General features: G+C 43.5%; 1 protein-coding gene across 12 annotated transcripts in view; it reads left to right on the plus strand.

The window, feature by feature from the left end:
* The window catches only part of SMARCA4 (SWI/SNF related BAF chromatin remodeling complex subunit ATPase 4), a 62,223-nt gene extending 48,836 nt beyond the window's left edge, over positions 1-13,387 (plus strand). For 4 of the 12 annotated variants that reach the window (XM_083592765.1, XM_083592774.1, XM_083592769.1 and 1 more), the window contains 7 exons: positions 88-315; positions 6,528-6,781; positions 8,396-8,504; positions 11,143-11,244; positions 11,732-11,864; positions 12,381-12,520; positions 12,891-13,387. In XM_083592765.1, coding sequence (XP_083448891.1) covers positions 88-315; positions 6,528-6,781; positions 8,396-8,504; positions 11,143-11,244; positions 11,732-11,864; positions 12,381-12,520; positions 12,891-12,923 — 999 coding nt within the window. In that variant the 3' untranslated portion in view covers positions 12,924-13,387. Of the gene's footprint in view, positions 1-87; positions 316-6,158; positions 6,290-6,527; positions 6,782-8,395; positions 8,505-11,142; positions 11,245-11,731; positions 11,865-12,380; positions 12,521-12,890 lie in introns of those variants that run through there. The other 8 variants (XM_083592771.1, XM_083592775.1, XM_083592772.1 and 5 more) reach the window with 5 other exon arrangements.
* The last annotated feature ends 116 nt before the right edge of the window (positions 13,388-13,503 follow it).

A 13,503-nucleotide genomic window follows, 5' to 3' on the forward strand; every position in this document is an offset into this window, starting at 1 on the left:
ATATATAACCAGTATGGCCTTAGAATATATAACTAGTACAGCCAACATACCCTTTGGAGCCTTCACCTCAGGCTATTTTCCTTACAGCGCATGGACTTGGATCGCAGGCGAGAAGAAGCCCGCAATCCAAAGAGAAAGCCACGTCTAATGGAAGAGGATGAATTGCCCTCTTGGATCATTAAAGATGATGCTGAAGTAGAGAGGCTAACCTGTGAGGAAGAGGAAGAAAAGATGTTTGGGCGAGGTTCTCGTCACCGTAAGGAAGTGGACTATAGTGACTCGCTGACTGAGAAGCAGTGGCTCAAGGTATACATGGTACAGCATCGTTCTCCAATGATTTTCTAAATTTTTATTTCTACTTGTGTCTGTGTTGTCTGTCTGTGTGTCAGAAAGTTGAGGAAAATACCCAGTCTCAGAAGTTTTGATGGTCAGCTAAGATTGTGCTAGCAAGCACCGAGTTTGGCAACAATACTTTTTCTACATGATTATCAGAAATACTATGATGTTGTTAAATTGATAACCTAAATGTTGGCATTTATAAAGTCTAGGAGCTTTCTTGAAACACACATCAACTTCACCATGCAAAACTTCTGTTGGGTATTAGGAACTCAGCTGTGTGGAAACCATGTTGCCAAATTTAAATTCAACTGATCTCCTTGACAGATTGCAAACATTTCAGATGCAGTAAGCCTGCTTGCTTTGCAGCTGAGTGTATGCTGTTCTGGCCCAGCAAAGATTTCATCCTACTTGTTGCTAGGCAGTGATCCAGAGACTGGGGGCAATTTGGTCTGCAAGAGGCAGACTTTGGGGCAGCACGGGGAGGGAATAGAAAGCTGGTCCTGAGCTGCAGTAGCCATCCCGAAGCACTGTTCCTCCTTCGAGCTTGTGCAAGAGAAAGAAAGTGCAGGTTGGTTAACTTTGTTCTGCTGCCGATCAAGCTAAGCTGGTTTTTCTTTGTGGAATATCCCAGGTGCTGAGTTAGGCTCTTAAAGGGTGAGAAATTCAGTGTGCAAGTCAGGAGCCAGAGAATCTTGCTATGAAATTCAGTTATGAGTTCCTCCTTCCAACCTGCTCCCTTAAGGGCATGGTGGCGAAGCCAGGTTCTCCAGCTGAATAGTGAGTCCTCTGCCCACACGTTATGCTGTCCTGTTTGTCCAAGGCAGGGACACGTGACTAACATGGTGAACCCCCGTTTCAAGACATTTCTTAACAGCTTCGTAGAGTGAACCAAACAAGGTGTCCTGTCCAAACTAAACACTAGACAAGGATCTGTCCACTGCACTCGTGAGTCTCGGTTGTTCTTGTCGCCTAAAATACTTGAAGCTTCGACATTTCTTACCATAGACTTCTGCTTGCTACCTGAGGGGAACACCCAGGCCTATGGACCAAGTGCACAGAAAGTGAGCCTGGCCTTAAGAAGATCCACAGAGCACATGACTGAAGTCATTAAGGTGGTCTCTGCCACGACTTATCCTGTTAGAGACATAGTAGCCTGCCTTAAGGCTCTGAAGGAGGAGTTGTCAGGAAAATTAAAAAGCTGCAGCTTCTCTTGCAAATATTCTTGTACCTCATACATGCTATTGTTGCAAATGCTGACTTTTTTTGAGAGAACTTATTCCTTCTTTTCCTGTTTCTGGAAAAGTGCAAAGACCATCCTGGAACTGTTACAGGGAAACAGTTTTGCCAAAGAAGGTGGCTCAAGATGCTGTCGCATCCACTAGCTGGTCTCTGCAGACCTTGACATGTGTCTACATCTTTGTGCTGTTTCATCTATCCCTTTGGAGAGGAGCAATGCTTTAAAAACCTGTACCAGTGCCTTGCCATTGGGAAGTTTGGTGCTGGTCAGCAGGTGCTTTTGAGCTACATAGACCAGTGCATGTAACACGGTACTAAACAACTCCTTCTGGTAACTGCCAGTAGTGTGAAAGTGAGGTTGCCCATTATGCAAGTTAGTTGCATGTTCTCATGGGCACCTGCCTGTCTTCCCTGGAACAAATTCTTTGGGAGAGGGACTGAAATGTTGAGGTGGCATGCATGCCTTGCATGCGTCAGATTCAGTCCATTTGAAGATCACAAGCTGAGAAAGGCATCTGCTGGAGACACTGGGGAGTAGCTGATGTTCAGCAGTGTCTCTAGATGCAGCATATTAATTTCCAAGGGCAGGAGGCCGAAACTCAAATCGAGAAAATGCCATTCCAGCTCTCCAGCTTCTCTGACGGTAATGGCAATGCCATTAGAGGAGATCTGCTTAAAAGACTGTGCCTCACTGCAAGGTTTTTTCACAGACCACATCACAGCAAACCAGATTTCAGAGAAGTTTATTTTGCAGAAGAGTCACTGGCATGATGACTGTTGGTGTTCCAACAGTTCCAGAGGAAACGCAGGCATCATGCATCGGGATTCATGCAGGCAACACTTCTACTTCAACCCAGAGATTGTTCAAGCGCTTTCTAGCTTGAGACCAGCATGGGTCTTTGTCACCAAGTAGAGTATCCCTTACTGGGTTTGAAGTGCGTTTGAAACCTTGCTGAGAACATGATCAGCACCTTGATGCTTTGGATTTGGGCTTTACTTTGTTGGACTTTACTCTGTTCCGAGTCATCATACGCCTTGGTGGGCAAGCATAAGCCCACTCTCTTTCATCCCCACCCCCTTCCGGGGCCGAAAATGGCACATGTGTCATTGGTTGCACATGCCTTGAACGCATGCAAAATGGGAGGTGCCTGTATTTCATATTGGGAGCTCCAGCATTTAAACCTTCGCAGGTGAAAAAGCTGTGCATGGCCCTTTTACAATATACACTGCATACATTGAATTTGAAGGGCTGTGTGCTGTAAAATATCTACTGTCAAAGCTAAAAGTTGAAACGCATCCTGCAGTTTTCTGTGAATCAAGTAGACATCTAATAGTCAAACTTGGGTTCTTCAGTCTGCAAAACCTTTGCTTCAGCAATTCTTACAGGGTCAAGCTGCTTTTTACAACCAAACATGGAGCACTTTGCTGTGGATATTGCTGCTTTTAAAGAAAAAGAAATCACTTTAAACTTGTCTATATGATCAGATCAATATTTGGTGGGCACTGAAGCAAAACTATTGCCTATAACTGGTTTGTGTTCTGCTTGTGCAGACCCAGAGTAACCTGGTGGAGCAAGATATTTATTTCTGAGTGCTGTGCGCATTTTCATAAGATCTATCAGTATGAAGAGAGACATGTCTAAGCCTATCTTTCTACCAAGGGGTATCCAAACCTTGCTTATAAATTAGAAAAACAGTGCATGAACCTCAGGGTTCTGATGTTCTCACCTACCTCCAGTGAGCAGACCACTGCCCAGCAACAAATAAAACAGAAAATGTTGTCTTAGCTGAAAACTTTCTGTCTGATTGTTTATTGGACAGTAATCTATAACCTGCATGTTTCAGTGGTAGTCTGTTGTTTGTATAGTGTGCTTGTTGTTTGAGTTGTAGTGTGTGAGGTCTTAGGCTAGGAGTGGATGGTTGTACAGAGGAAGAGGTGGGTGCTCTCTAAGTCCTTCCCAGAGACTTTTTGCTTCAGCATCTGCTCCTTATTGGCTGGTCAGAGAGCGTGCCCTGTCTCTGGACTGCTACCTATCAAACAAGTAGAAACAAAAAAAGGTAAGACCACTTTTTCTGTGTTACACCGTGTTTGAAGGTAGCAGGGAGGAAAATATCATTTTATTTTATTTTTGCTTCTGGCCTAAGTACTTCAAAAGTTAGATGCTTTATCAAAAGATAATGAAGATCATATGTTGCCAATAAGTCCGTCACTAAATATCAGAGTGACCTGCCAAGCAAGGTTATATGATCTGCTCCTTTATTGCAGATCACCTTAGTTTCCCCCCCGACAGAGTCATTGAATTCTTTTTTATATTTAAAAAAATTGCAGAAGCGTAGCCATATTAGTTCTAAACAGCAAACAAACTACCATGTTTTGCATTATGAATGCCAGGGATATCTGAGCTTTCATCGAGTAAACCAGTTAGTCTCTAAGGGTGACATCTTTTCTAGAAGATGTCACATAGCAAGCACTGGCTGGCTGAAGCAGTGCAAACAAACTGGCAGGCAATCCTTGCCAGGTTTATTAATCCATTGTATGTGATGACGCTGCATATGGATGGTCCACACATTTGGTTTCTGGTCCTGAGAAGAAATGTGAGGGCAAATCCATTCGCCAGATAAGTCTCTGTCAGACAGAACCATGTGGCACTTACTCAACTGCCTCTTTTTACAAACCAGATATTATTCCAACTGGGCCGTCTTTGTGGGCATGCTTTTCTCCTGCATCTTTACCCAGTAGCTGGATTCTCCAGGGCAGCATCTTCCTGCCTTCTGATAGGAAAGGCAGCATGTTTGGGATCTCTCTGTAGCCCCTCTTTTCAAGCCTGGCTTGAGCTATGCCCACTAGCAAGTAGCTGAGGCTTAACCACCAGGAACCACACTGGTCCTAATAGGCAGCCCAGACTTCAGCTGTAATGCATTGCAGCTACACGGGTTGCTTTCATATTGAAGTTGAAGATCGCATCTTTTTACCGCGCATAATGAGGGAAACAGGAAACTGATCTCATCTTGGAAGTTCCCTGGTACTTAAAGGAATTGTGCCGGTATCTGAAGACAATGTGCTTAGTTTATTAGGTGGAGCATTTCTTGTAATCGCCTTTTTTGAACATCCCACCCTATCCAAAAGAGCAAGCAGAAGCGAGAATACCTTCTTGTGGAATGAGCGTACCCCACAGCTGAACAGTGGATCATTGACCAGAGGATCTGGAAAGGGATTAACAATGCTTTATTTCCTAGGAAAGATTTTAAAACCTGCTATAGCTTAGGGCAGTGAGTGGCAAACACAGCCATACCAGTGAGAGGGAAATTGCTCAAGTGTGAGCCAAGCTGGTTTTTTGTTTTTTATGTTTTCCATGGGACAAGAGACTCCATTTCAGTTCTGGATCAAGAAAAAGGAACGCCTTTAGCTCCCGGATATGTTTCCATTGGACTCCACATTTAATGTTTCATACTTGTGCCCTTTAAAAGTGAATTCTGCTTTCCACTAGAGCCCAATCGGAATCTAGCAAGGTCTTCACCCCATACTATGTGTTTTGGTGTTCTCTCTTGGAAGAGGCACAGCAGTGTCTCACAGCTAATGTTCTGGACATCCCTTCCTGGTAGGTACTAATTGATCACAAAACAGAGGCCACATCAAAAACATAGAAACTAGGTGTATTCATAGTTCCTTGAGTGATTTCACCCCACCCTCCTTCCTCTGGAGGTGTCTTGCTCTGAGTGAGACAGTAAGACCTTCAGACTTTGGAAGGGGATGAATAGAAAGCAGCATTCTGGGACCCCTTTTGTTTTGACATCAGTTCTGAAAGAGATGTGGGCACTCTTCTCCCGTGCACATGAGCTTTCCGTGGTGTTTCATGTGTTGGCCAGTGCTGAGGTATAGTACCTAATGTGTGACTAAAGAAGACCATTCCAAGAAGGCGAGTAATCTCCATATTTGGGGGGAAAGTGAGGTTGAGGCGGGGAATTTGAAAGTGGCAGATAGAGTAGGTGGAACCCCCCATAGGCCCAAATTTCTAAAGAAGAAGAGTCAGGGCAATTTCTTAGGCTCCAGTCTTTTTCTTTACAGTCATTCAAGAGCCGCCTGCCTCTATTGCACTTGTTCTCTCTCTGTTCACCAAATTGACCAGAGTCAATATGACACATGCAGACTCCAGGTCTCAGTTCCTCAGCAGCTGACAATAGCATCTACAGCACGTATTCCACAACTTACTATTCACCATAATTGAAAAGGTGGGTACTGAGTGTGTGGAGAGGCTTGGAACCAAAATGGGTTGAAGCCAGGGTGTCGATGCCATTTAAACGAACCTTGTTGGCAGGCCATTCTCCTCTTGAAAGTCCGATACCAGTTTTCGGGTGTTATGGATAGTGCCTGAATTGCAACCGTGAGGTTAATTTGCTTTGGATGAGAGCCTCTAGCCATGTATGACTAAAGAAAAAGGAAAGATGGGCCATTTTTACTTCTGAGTTTTCCTACTTCTGTTATACATGGCCTGCAGTTTGCTGGCCTCTATTCCTCTCCTGTGCAATCTGAAGCATTAATGTGTCTTGTTAACTGGTGGTTAGTAGCCGCGGGTCTCTTTGCAGCTTCGGAAGAATTTGCAACTGAGCTGGCAGGAAGGGGCATCCCCCACACTCTCCTCTGCATTGTCACGACAGATTCCTCTGCAGAGTCCCAGCCTGCCGGCCCTGTTTAACATGAGAAGAAAAGCTCATAGGTAAGAGAACCATCTTTCCTTTCCCACCGCTACAGAGTTGCAGCCTTCCATTATCCTTTACTGGTTAACCCGGGAAATAAGTGTCTTTTGGGAAGCGGCCCATGCAGACATCCCATTCCTCACTGTGCTAGATTGCTTGGATGTTTGTGTGAATGTCTGTGTTTGATCATTTCACGGTGTGTCGTCTTCATGCTTGCTGTTCATTTTACCTGGCTGACTGAGCTGCTCCTGTCCGCAGGCCATAGAGGAGGGAACGCTGGAGGAGATAGAAGAGGAGGTGCGCCAGAAGAAATCTTCCCGCAAGCGGAAGAGGGACGTGGACGTCAGCTCATCCACGCCAACCACCAGCACTCGCAGCCGGGATAAAGACGACGACAGCAAGAAGCAGAAGAAGCGTGGGAGGCCCCCGGCCGAGAAGCTTTCGCCAAATCCACCCAACCTCACCAAGAAAATGAAGAAGATAGTTGACGCTGTGATTAAATATAAGGACAGGTAACAGAAGAGCGGGATGTTTGTTTGTTTGTTTGTTTCTAAGAAGGCATAGGACATTCTTCAGTATTTCTGCTCTCTGGGTAAAAGTTCACTTTCCTAAATCTCTCCAGGATAGACTTCCTGCTGCTGCATTTGGCTTCAATTCAAGGAAAGATATCACGAGTTAAAAGGACACTGTGAATTAGGCACATGTCATTTACATAATTTGCATTTTTTTTCACCATCATGGAGAATCCAGACTGAAGTTGATGGATAGACATGTTGTTCTTCTGGATGAAGGCAGTGGGTTGATTCAAATATTGAAAGACGCAAATGTGGGTTAATTTGTAGCCGTGCATATACATCAGTATTAAAATCAGTGGGTAAAACCTCAGCGCCTAGGGCTTGCCGATCGCATGGTTGGCGGTTCGAATCCCCGCGGCAGGGTGAGCTCCCGTCTTTCGGTCCCAGCTCCTGCCCACCTAGCAGTTCGAAAGCACCCCTAAGTGCAAGTAGATAAATAGGTACCGCTTTATAGCAGGAAGGTAAACGGCGTTTCCGTGTGCTGCGCTGGTGCCAGCTCGCCAGAGCAGCTTCGTCATGCTGGCCACGTGACCCGGAAATGTCTCTGGACAGCGCTGGCCCCCGGCCTCTTAAGTGAGATGGGCGCACAACCCTAGAGTCGGACACGACTGGCCCGTATGGGCAGGGGTACCTTTACCTTTATATACATCAGTATTAAAATCAGGAACTAACAAGTAATCTCAGTATTACCACTTTTATCAGTTGCCATCATTTCTGATGTTTGTGGTTGAGTGCCGTTGTTTTTGTATCCAAAATGGCACCAACCACAAACAAAATGGGAAGATACCAGCATGCTCAGAACTGCGGAAGTACAGAGAAGCTTTCAGGTGTTAAAAAGGCCAAGCAGACAAAAAACAAAAAATCCCACCAGTGATTATGGTGTGTGCTGAAGTGGGCAGAGAATGCTGATTGCTTGGGGACAGGGAATGCAATGGAGTATCCTGGAAGAAGGCCTGGCTGATTGGCTGGAACAATGTTCATGAGCATTACAAACTGCAACATTTTGTCATAGGTTCCACTTGTCTACCTTGATCCTCTTAAATACCCTTGAGCTGGCTAGATCAATTACTGAGCGATTTGAAGGCTGCCGGTGATCCAGGGGGCCAGGCAATGAGCTATCCTTGCATCAGATTATTTTTGCTTAAGCGGAGAAGGAAATATTAAGCCTCCAACCTTGGCTCATATTGATCATGCAACAGGATGCTCATTTCCTTCTGGTCTCTTGTGATCCATCCTGACAACTTTTATTCAGGACCTTGAGCCTGAACCACCGACCCTGATTTTTCCGTATTTGGAAAGGCTAAACAGAGTTGGTACTTATCCAGTGATTGCTGGTGTGCACATTCCTAAGTCAACAAAGTGATTAACGTGAGGACGTGACATATTGTGCAAGCCATTGATGGGTTGCTTTATTAAATACAGAACACGTCACTATTTGTAAGAAAAGTCATCTTTGTATTTTGCTGTTGGTACTTCATGGCTATTGAAGACCCGTGGAGTGTGAGGGAAGCAGACCTCTTTTTAATCGTCTTCCTTTTTCTTGTCTTGTAGCAGCAGTGGACGCCAGCTTAGTGAAGTCTTCATCCAACTTCCTTCTCGCAAGGAGCTTCCAGAGTACTATGAACTCATCCGCAAACCAGTGGACTTCAAGAAAATAAAGGTAATTATTCTTGCCTCGTTGTAGCAGCACAACATTCGCCTTTATGTTCTCATATTTCCAAAATTCTAATACTACCAACAATGTAAGGTAGTTGGAAAATGTTCCTGCTGGCCATCCTGATTAGGGCATCCATCATTTTATGTTAGTAGTACAATTTGTTGTTCACTCAAGATGATAGTGGACTCCAGGAAAGAAGCCCACCTTGTGGAACGCCCTCCCATCAGATGTCAAGGAAATAAACTATCTGACTTTTAGAAGACATCTGAAGGCAGCCCTGTTTAGGGAAGTTTTGAGTGTTTGATGTTTTAACGTGTTTTTAATATTCTGTTGGGAGCAGCCCAGGGTGGCTGGGGAAACGCAGCCAGATGGGCGGGGTATAAATAAAAAAATGATGATGATGATGATGATGATGGCAAACAGACCTGATCCCATCACTGCAGGGCTATTCTAAGGATTTGTCATGGCCTGTTAAAGCTGAGTTTCCATGCTGTTGTTGCCAACTATGGAAAAGCAATGCTATCTCTAATTGATCACAGGAATAGCTCACTTTTTCTCCCTTGGTTTTGAAAGTCCAGTTTACAGTGTGTTGAAGTGCTGTATTTAATGCCATTCACCACAACAAAGGCAAATGAACAGGAACTGGCCAATGCAACACAGTTGTGACAGACGTGTAGCAGCATCCACAGTGGGGAGACCCAGTATTTTTCTGCATTATTTGTAGGAACACTTTTCGGTAGGCTTGTAAGAACAGTGCACACAGCTCTTGCAGTTTCAGCAGCAGTGCATTGATCCATTTTTGCTCTACATCTTGTGTTGATCTGTTAGGTTGGATGCTGTAGACCTTATTTTAACACATTAGTTTTCATTGCATTTTAATATTCTTGAGAGCAACCTAAATAATGTGCTGTTACCTGAAGTGTGATCCAGCTCTGCTGACGTATTAAATTGATCTCCTGTTTAGCAACATATATTGCTTTATGAATGTAATTTTATTATTGATTTTATGCTGTACACCACCACAATATTTTCTTAATGCTGCCAGTATGGAAAGTTTTGAAAATAAATAATAAGCATGATTTTGAAGGGGGGGGTATAAATATATCACTAAATTTAATTACAGTTTTAAGTATCCTGTGGTTTTTCTAGATGAGGCCAGTGTTGGTTTGCCAGTAAATGCACCTATTTTGGCTCAGAAGCATATTATTTGGTAGTTGCTAACGCGTAAGTGGCTGGTTGGTTTTGCTGCGACTTGTCTTGTGTACATGAGCATTTCAAGGGGCTTCCCACTTAGCTTTCTGGAATAGATGATATTTATGTGTTTCAAATTGGCTTCAGTGTAACTGATGGAAGGCAAACTTTGGAATATGCAAAGCTTTGTATAGTCTCTCACTCAATGGGTGGAGTTCTTAATGATTTCCCTGAATACGTACACACATTACTTGTTCTGTTGAATGTCAGGATGTGACATTTGTTATCCAGCAGTGCCACCCTACCCTTTTAAAATTTTGTGCACATTCAGGTGTTCCAGTCTTTCTAAATGTTCTACTTTAGTTACTAAATCCATTAAAAGCTATTAACTGTAATTGCATGGTTAAAGCCCTTTAACAGAAGCTTTCATTTTCTCCAAGTAGGAGTGCCGACTCCTGTGACTTAATTTCATAGACGTCCAACAAAATCAGTACTTGGGTATTGCTTAGTTCACATTCTAACACATCCAGAACTGTGTGAAATCTTTTATTTTGCTTCTGAGCACTAAGTCTGTCAAAGTGGACTTTGATCCATAAAGGGTTATGCTGTAATAAATTGGGTCAGTCTTTAATGTGTTATAAGACACTTTTGCTGCAACAGGCTGTTGCCCTTCTGGAATATGTGGCTTAGTGGTTAAGAGTTGTGAACCATTAGAAACCCTGGTTGGGGTGTCGCATCTATCATGAACTTGTTAGGTTATCAGACAATGTATATAGTAAAGGACTGCCTCCAAGCAGGAAAGCATTTGTAAATTTAAGCTGTTAACTGTCATCCAGTTGTGTACATCCACAATTGTATCTACAATTGTGTCCCTCTTTTAAGCTGTTATTGTGCCACAAATAACCAGCATGGGAAAATATGGGTCAGCAGACTAGTAGGAATGTTTGTGGGCTAGTAACTTTTATAGACTTCACTGAAGGACTGGCTCTTTCTAGGGTGGAATATAAAAAACGCTGTGAAAATGCTTTTTTAAAAGAACGTTTTGAAAAATACATTGAATTGAGTGTCACATTTGTATATTACATTTTACAACATATTTAAAAGGTTTTATTTGCAGCTGAATCCTAGGAAGAGCAATTGAGCCTTAGCCTGGGCAAGGCTGAGTAGGATGTGTTTCATTTCTTTCTGCTTTGCCACCCCCTTTTTATCTTAATACAATGTACTATATAGATGGTTTTATATGGCTTAATGCGGTGGGCAGTTGTTGCTTTTACTCCCATTACATTAAATCTTTTCCCTTGTTTAACTGTTAAGAGGTAGAGCTGTATGTTCACGTGGACAGATAGAAAGCACAGGATCCAAGGAGACAAAGTAGAACCTATTTAAATACTGGTGATTTCTGTGCAGACATGACCTGGAACCTGTCCCTTTGGTTCCCTTTCCTTTTCAGGAGCGCATCCGGAACCACAAGTACCGCAGCCTGAATGATCTGGAGAAGGATGTCATGCTCCTGTGTCAGAACGCACAGACTTTCAACCTTGAAGGCTCTCTGGTAAGGCAGTTGCCGCTGTCGTATGAATGGCATGTATGTCCCTGTCCATGCAAAGAAAGGTTCACTGCATCTCTCTCCCTTGAGTCCCTTAAGGTGCGCATCGAACTAGACCTCTTGTTCTGGAACTGGAATTGTCAAAACCCGATTGCCAGCTGTTTATCCTTAGAACAAGTAGCTGCTGTTGTGTCATCCCAGTTATCACAGGGGCTGTAATTTTTTTATGGAACCATGGTATGTTGGCAGTGTATGAAGCAAGTTCTGAGGTTGCATAGAATTGTTATTTGCTGCGTCGTGAGGTTTTCTGAGACTTCAGGGGTGTGTATAATATGAAGTGCCTTGAACACTCAGAAGCACTTTCAGCATGAGCCCTGAAAAGATTTCTCTTTGAGCAAAAGCATTGTGACAGTGTAGCATGATAGTAAACATGTGAACTAGCTTTGTGGAGCTAGGATTTTACCCTAAAATGTGATTTGCATGTTCCTTGCAGATTTATGAAGACTCGATTGTGTTGCAGTCTGTCTTCACCAGTGTGAGGCAGAAAATTGAAAAAGAGGAAGACAGTGAAGGCGAAGAGAGCGAAGAAGAGGAAGAAGGAGAAGAGGAAGGATCTGAATCTGAATGTGCGTACTTGCTTGCTTGCTAAGGTTTCTTTTGTAAAAAGTATGTGTATGCAGTTTAGTAAAAGAAAATGCCTGAAAGGAGGAACCAGAAAGTCAGCAAACTGGTATTGGATTGAGCCACGGTCTCATGTTCTGTGTACACTCAGAGCATCATATAGGGAAAATCCTTGTGCTGCCACTGTTTTCTCTATCCTTGGAGACTTCTTGATTTTCCTTGAGGGGAAAAAAGCCCGTTTTCAGTGTGCAGATGCAAAGGCTTACAGTCATTGTTCAGAACCAAGCGGAGGTGAAAGTATTGGTTCTTGATTTAAAAAGGCAATGAAGTACAGGTGGCATAAAGGGAATTAGGCTATATAACGATGAAGCCTTGTCATGAATGGTATTGCATTTCCATTCTTGTGTTCTTTGCTCATGAAGAGATGGGAGCACACAGAGATGGGGAGTGAGAGAGAGCATGAAGGCTGATCCTATCCTGTTGTGGCCTTGCCAATCTTACCTTTTTCTCTTTCCCTTCAGCTCGTTCTGTCAAAGTGAAGATTAAACTGGGCAGGAAGGAGAAAGCACAAGACCGGATGAAAGGACGTAGGCGCACCAGCCGTGGGTCACGGGCCAAACCTGTAGTTAGTGATGATGATAGCGAGGAAGAGCAAGAAGAGGTAACTGCAGGATGTCATTCCCCTCACACTGTTGCCAGTGGTTCTCAAAGGAGTCCTCAAGGACAAATTTGTTCAATTCCAGTGGAGGGAAAGGGGCAAAGAGAGAAAGTAAGACAAGTCCTTTTACAGTTTAGGCAAGCACAGAAGTGGGTCCCACTGCTTATGATCCAGCCTCTTGGGTTTGGAGTAGTGGACAAAATGCTGAGTTAGAGCCAGGGGCCACTACTCATCCATGAAATTTCCTGGGTGACTTTGGGCCAGTATATCAGTCTAATCTCTGGCTGCTGTGAGGATAAAGGGGGAGGGCACCCTGCTTAAAAAAATTAATTGCCTAAAAAAGAGTGACATATTATTTTTCTTTCTCCTTCAGGATCGCTCAGGAAGTGGCACCGAAGATGATTAAAGAGACATTCCATGGTGCAGACCTCAAAGCATCCGTCTTTCCAAAGCAGAGATGCTGTATTCCCTTAGCTGCAACGGGTAGCAAGAAACGTAGTGTCGGATGTGGGCAAACTGTATAAAACTCTTCCATATTTATACTGCAGTGAAGATGTAGGACTTGTTTGTGTCTTGCCTTGTCCTCACATCAGTAGCATTTGTAACAGCATTAACTGTTTTAAAAAGAATTATGAATTGGGGAACACTTGATATATATTTTTTTTCTTTTTATGGCAGTACTATTTTCAGTTGCAGTATTGAATCACTGTAGTTTTAACCTGTGGGTGCATGTGTGTAGCAGTCCACTTCCTAGTACTGTATTTTATGAAAACAGGTTGAGCAGCCAGCTGCCCACCAGGTGAGGAGAGGGTGGCAGTGGCAACTGTGTGTCACTGGATTTCAAAACAGTAATAAATTAAGCAAAAAGTACACCCCTTTGTCTGCGTGATGCTTTCACCTTGCCGTGTCAGCTAAATAAATTCCTCCAACTGTTGCCATTTTTAAATAGCTCCTTATCTTGACTGATCTCACAGCATCAGGGGTGT

This window comes from Podarcis filfolensis (assembly GCF_964270895.1).
Source record: "Podarcis filfolensis genome assembly, chromosome: 17".
Classification (NCBI taxonomy): Eukaryota; Metazoa; Chordata; class Lepidosauria; order Squamata; family Lacertidae; genus Podarcis; species Podarcis filfolensis.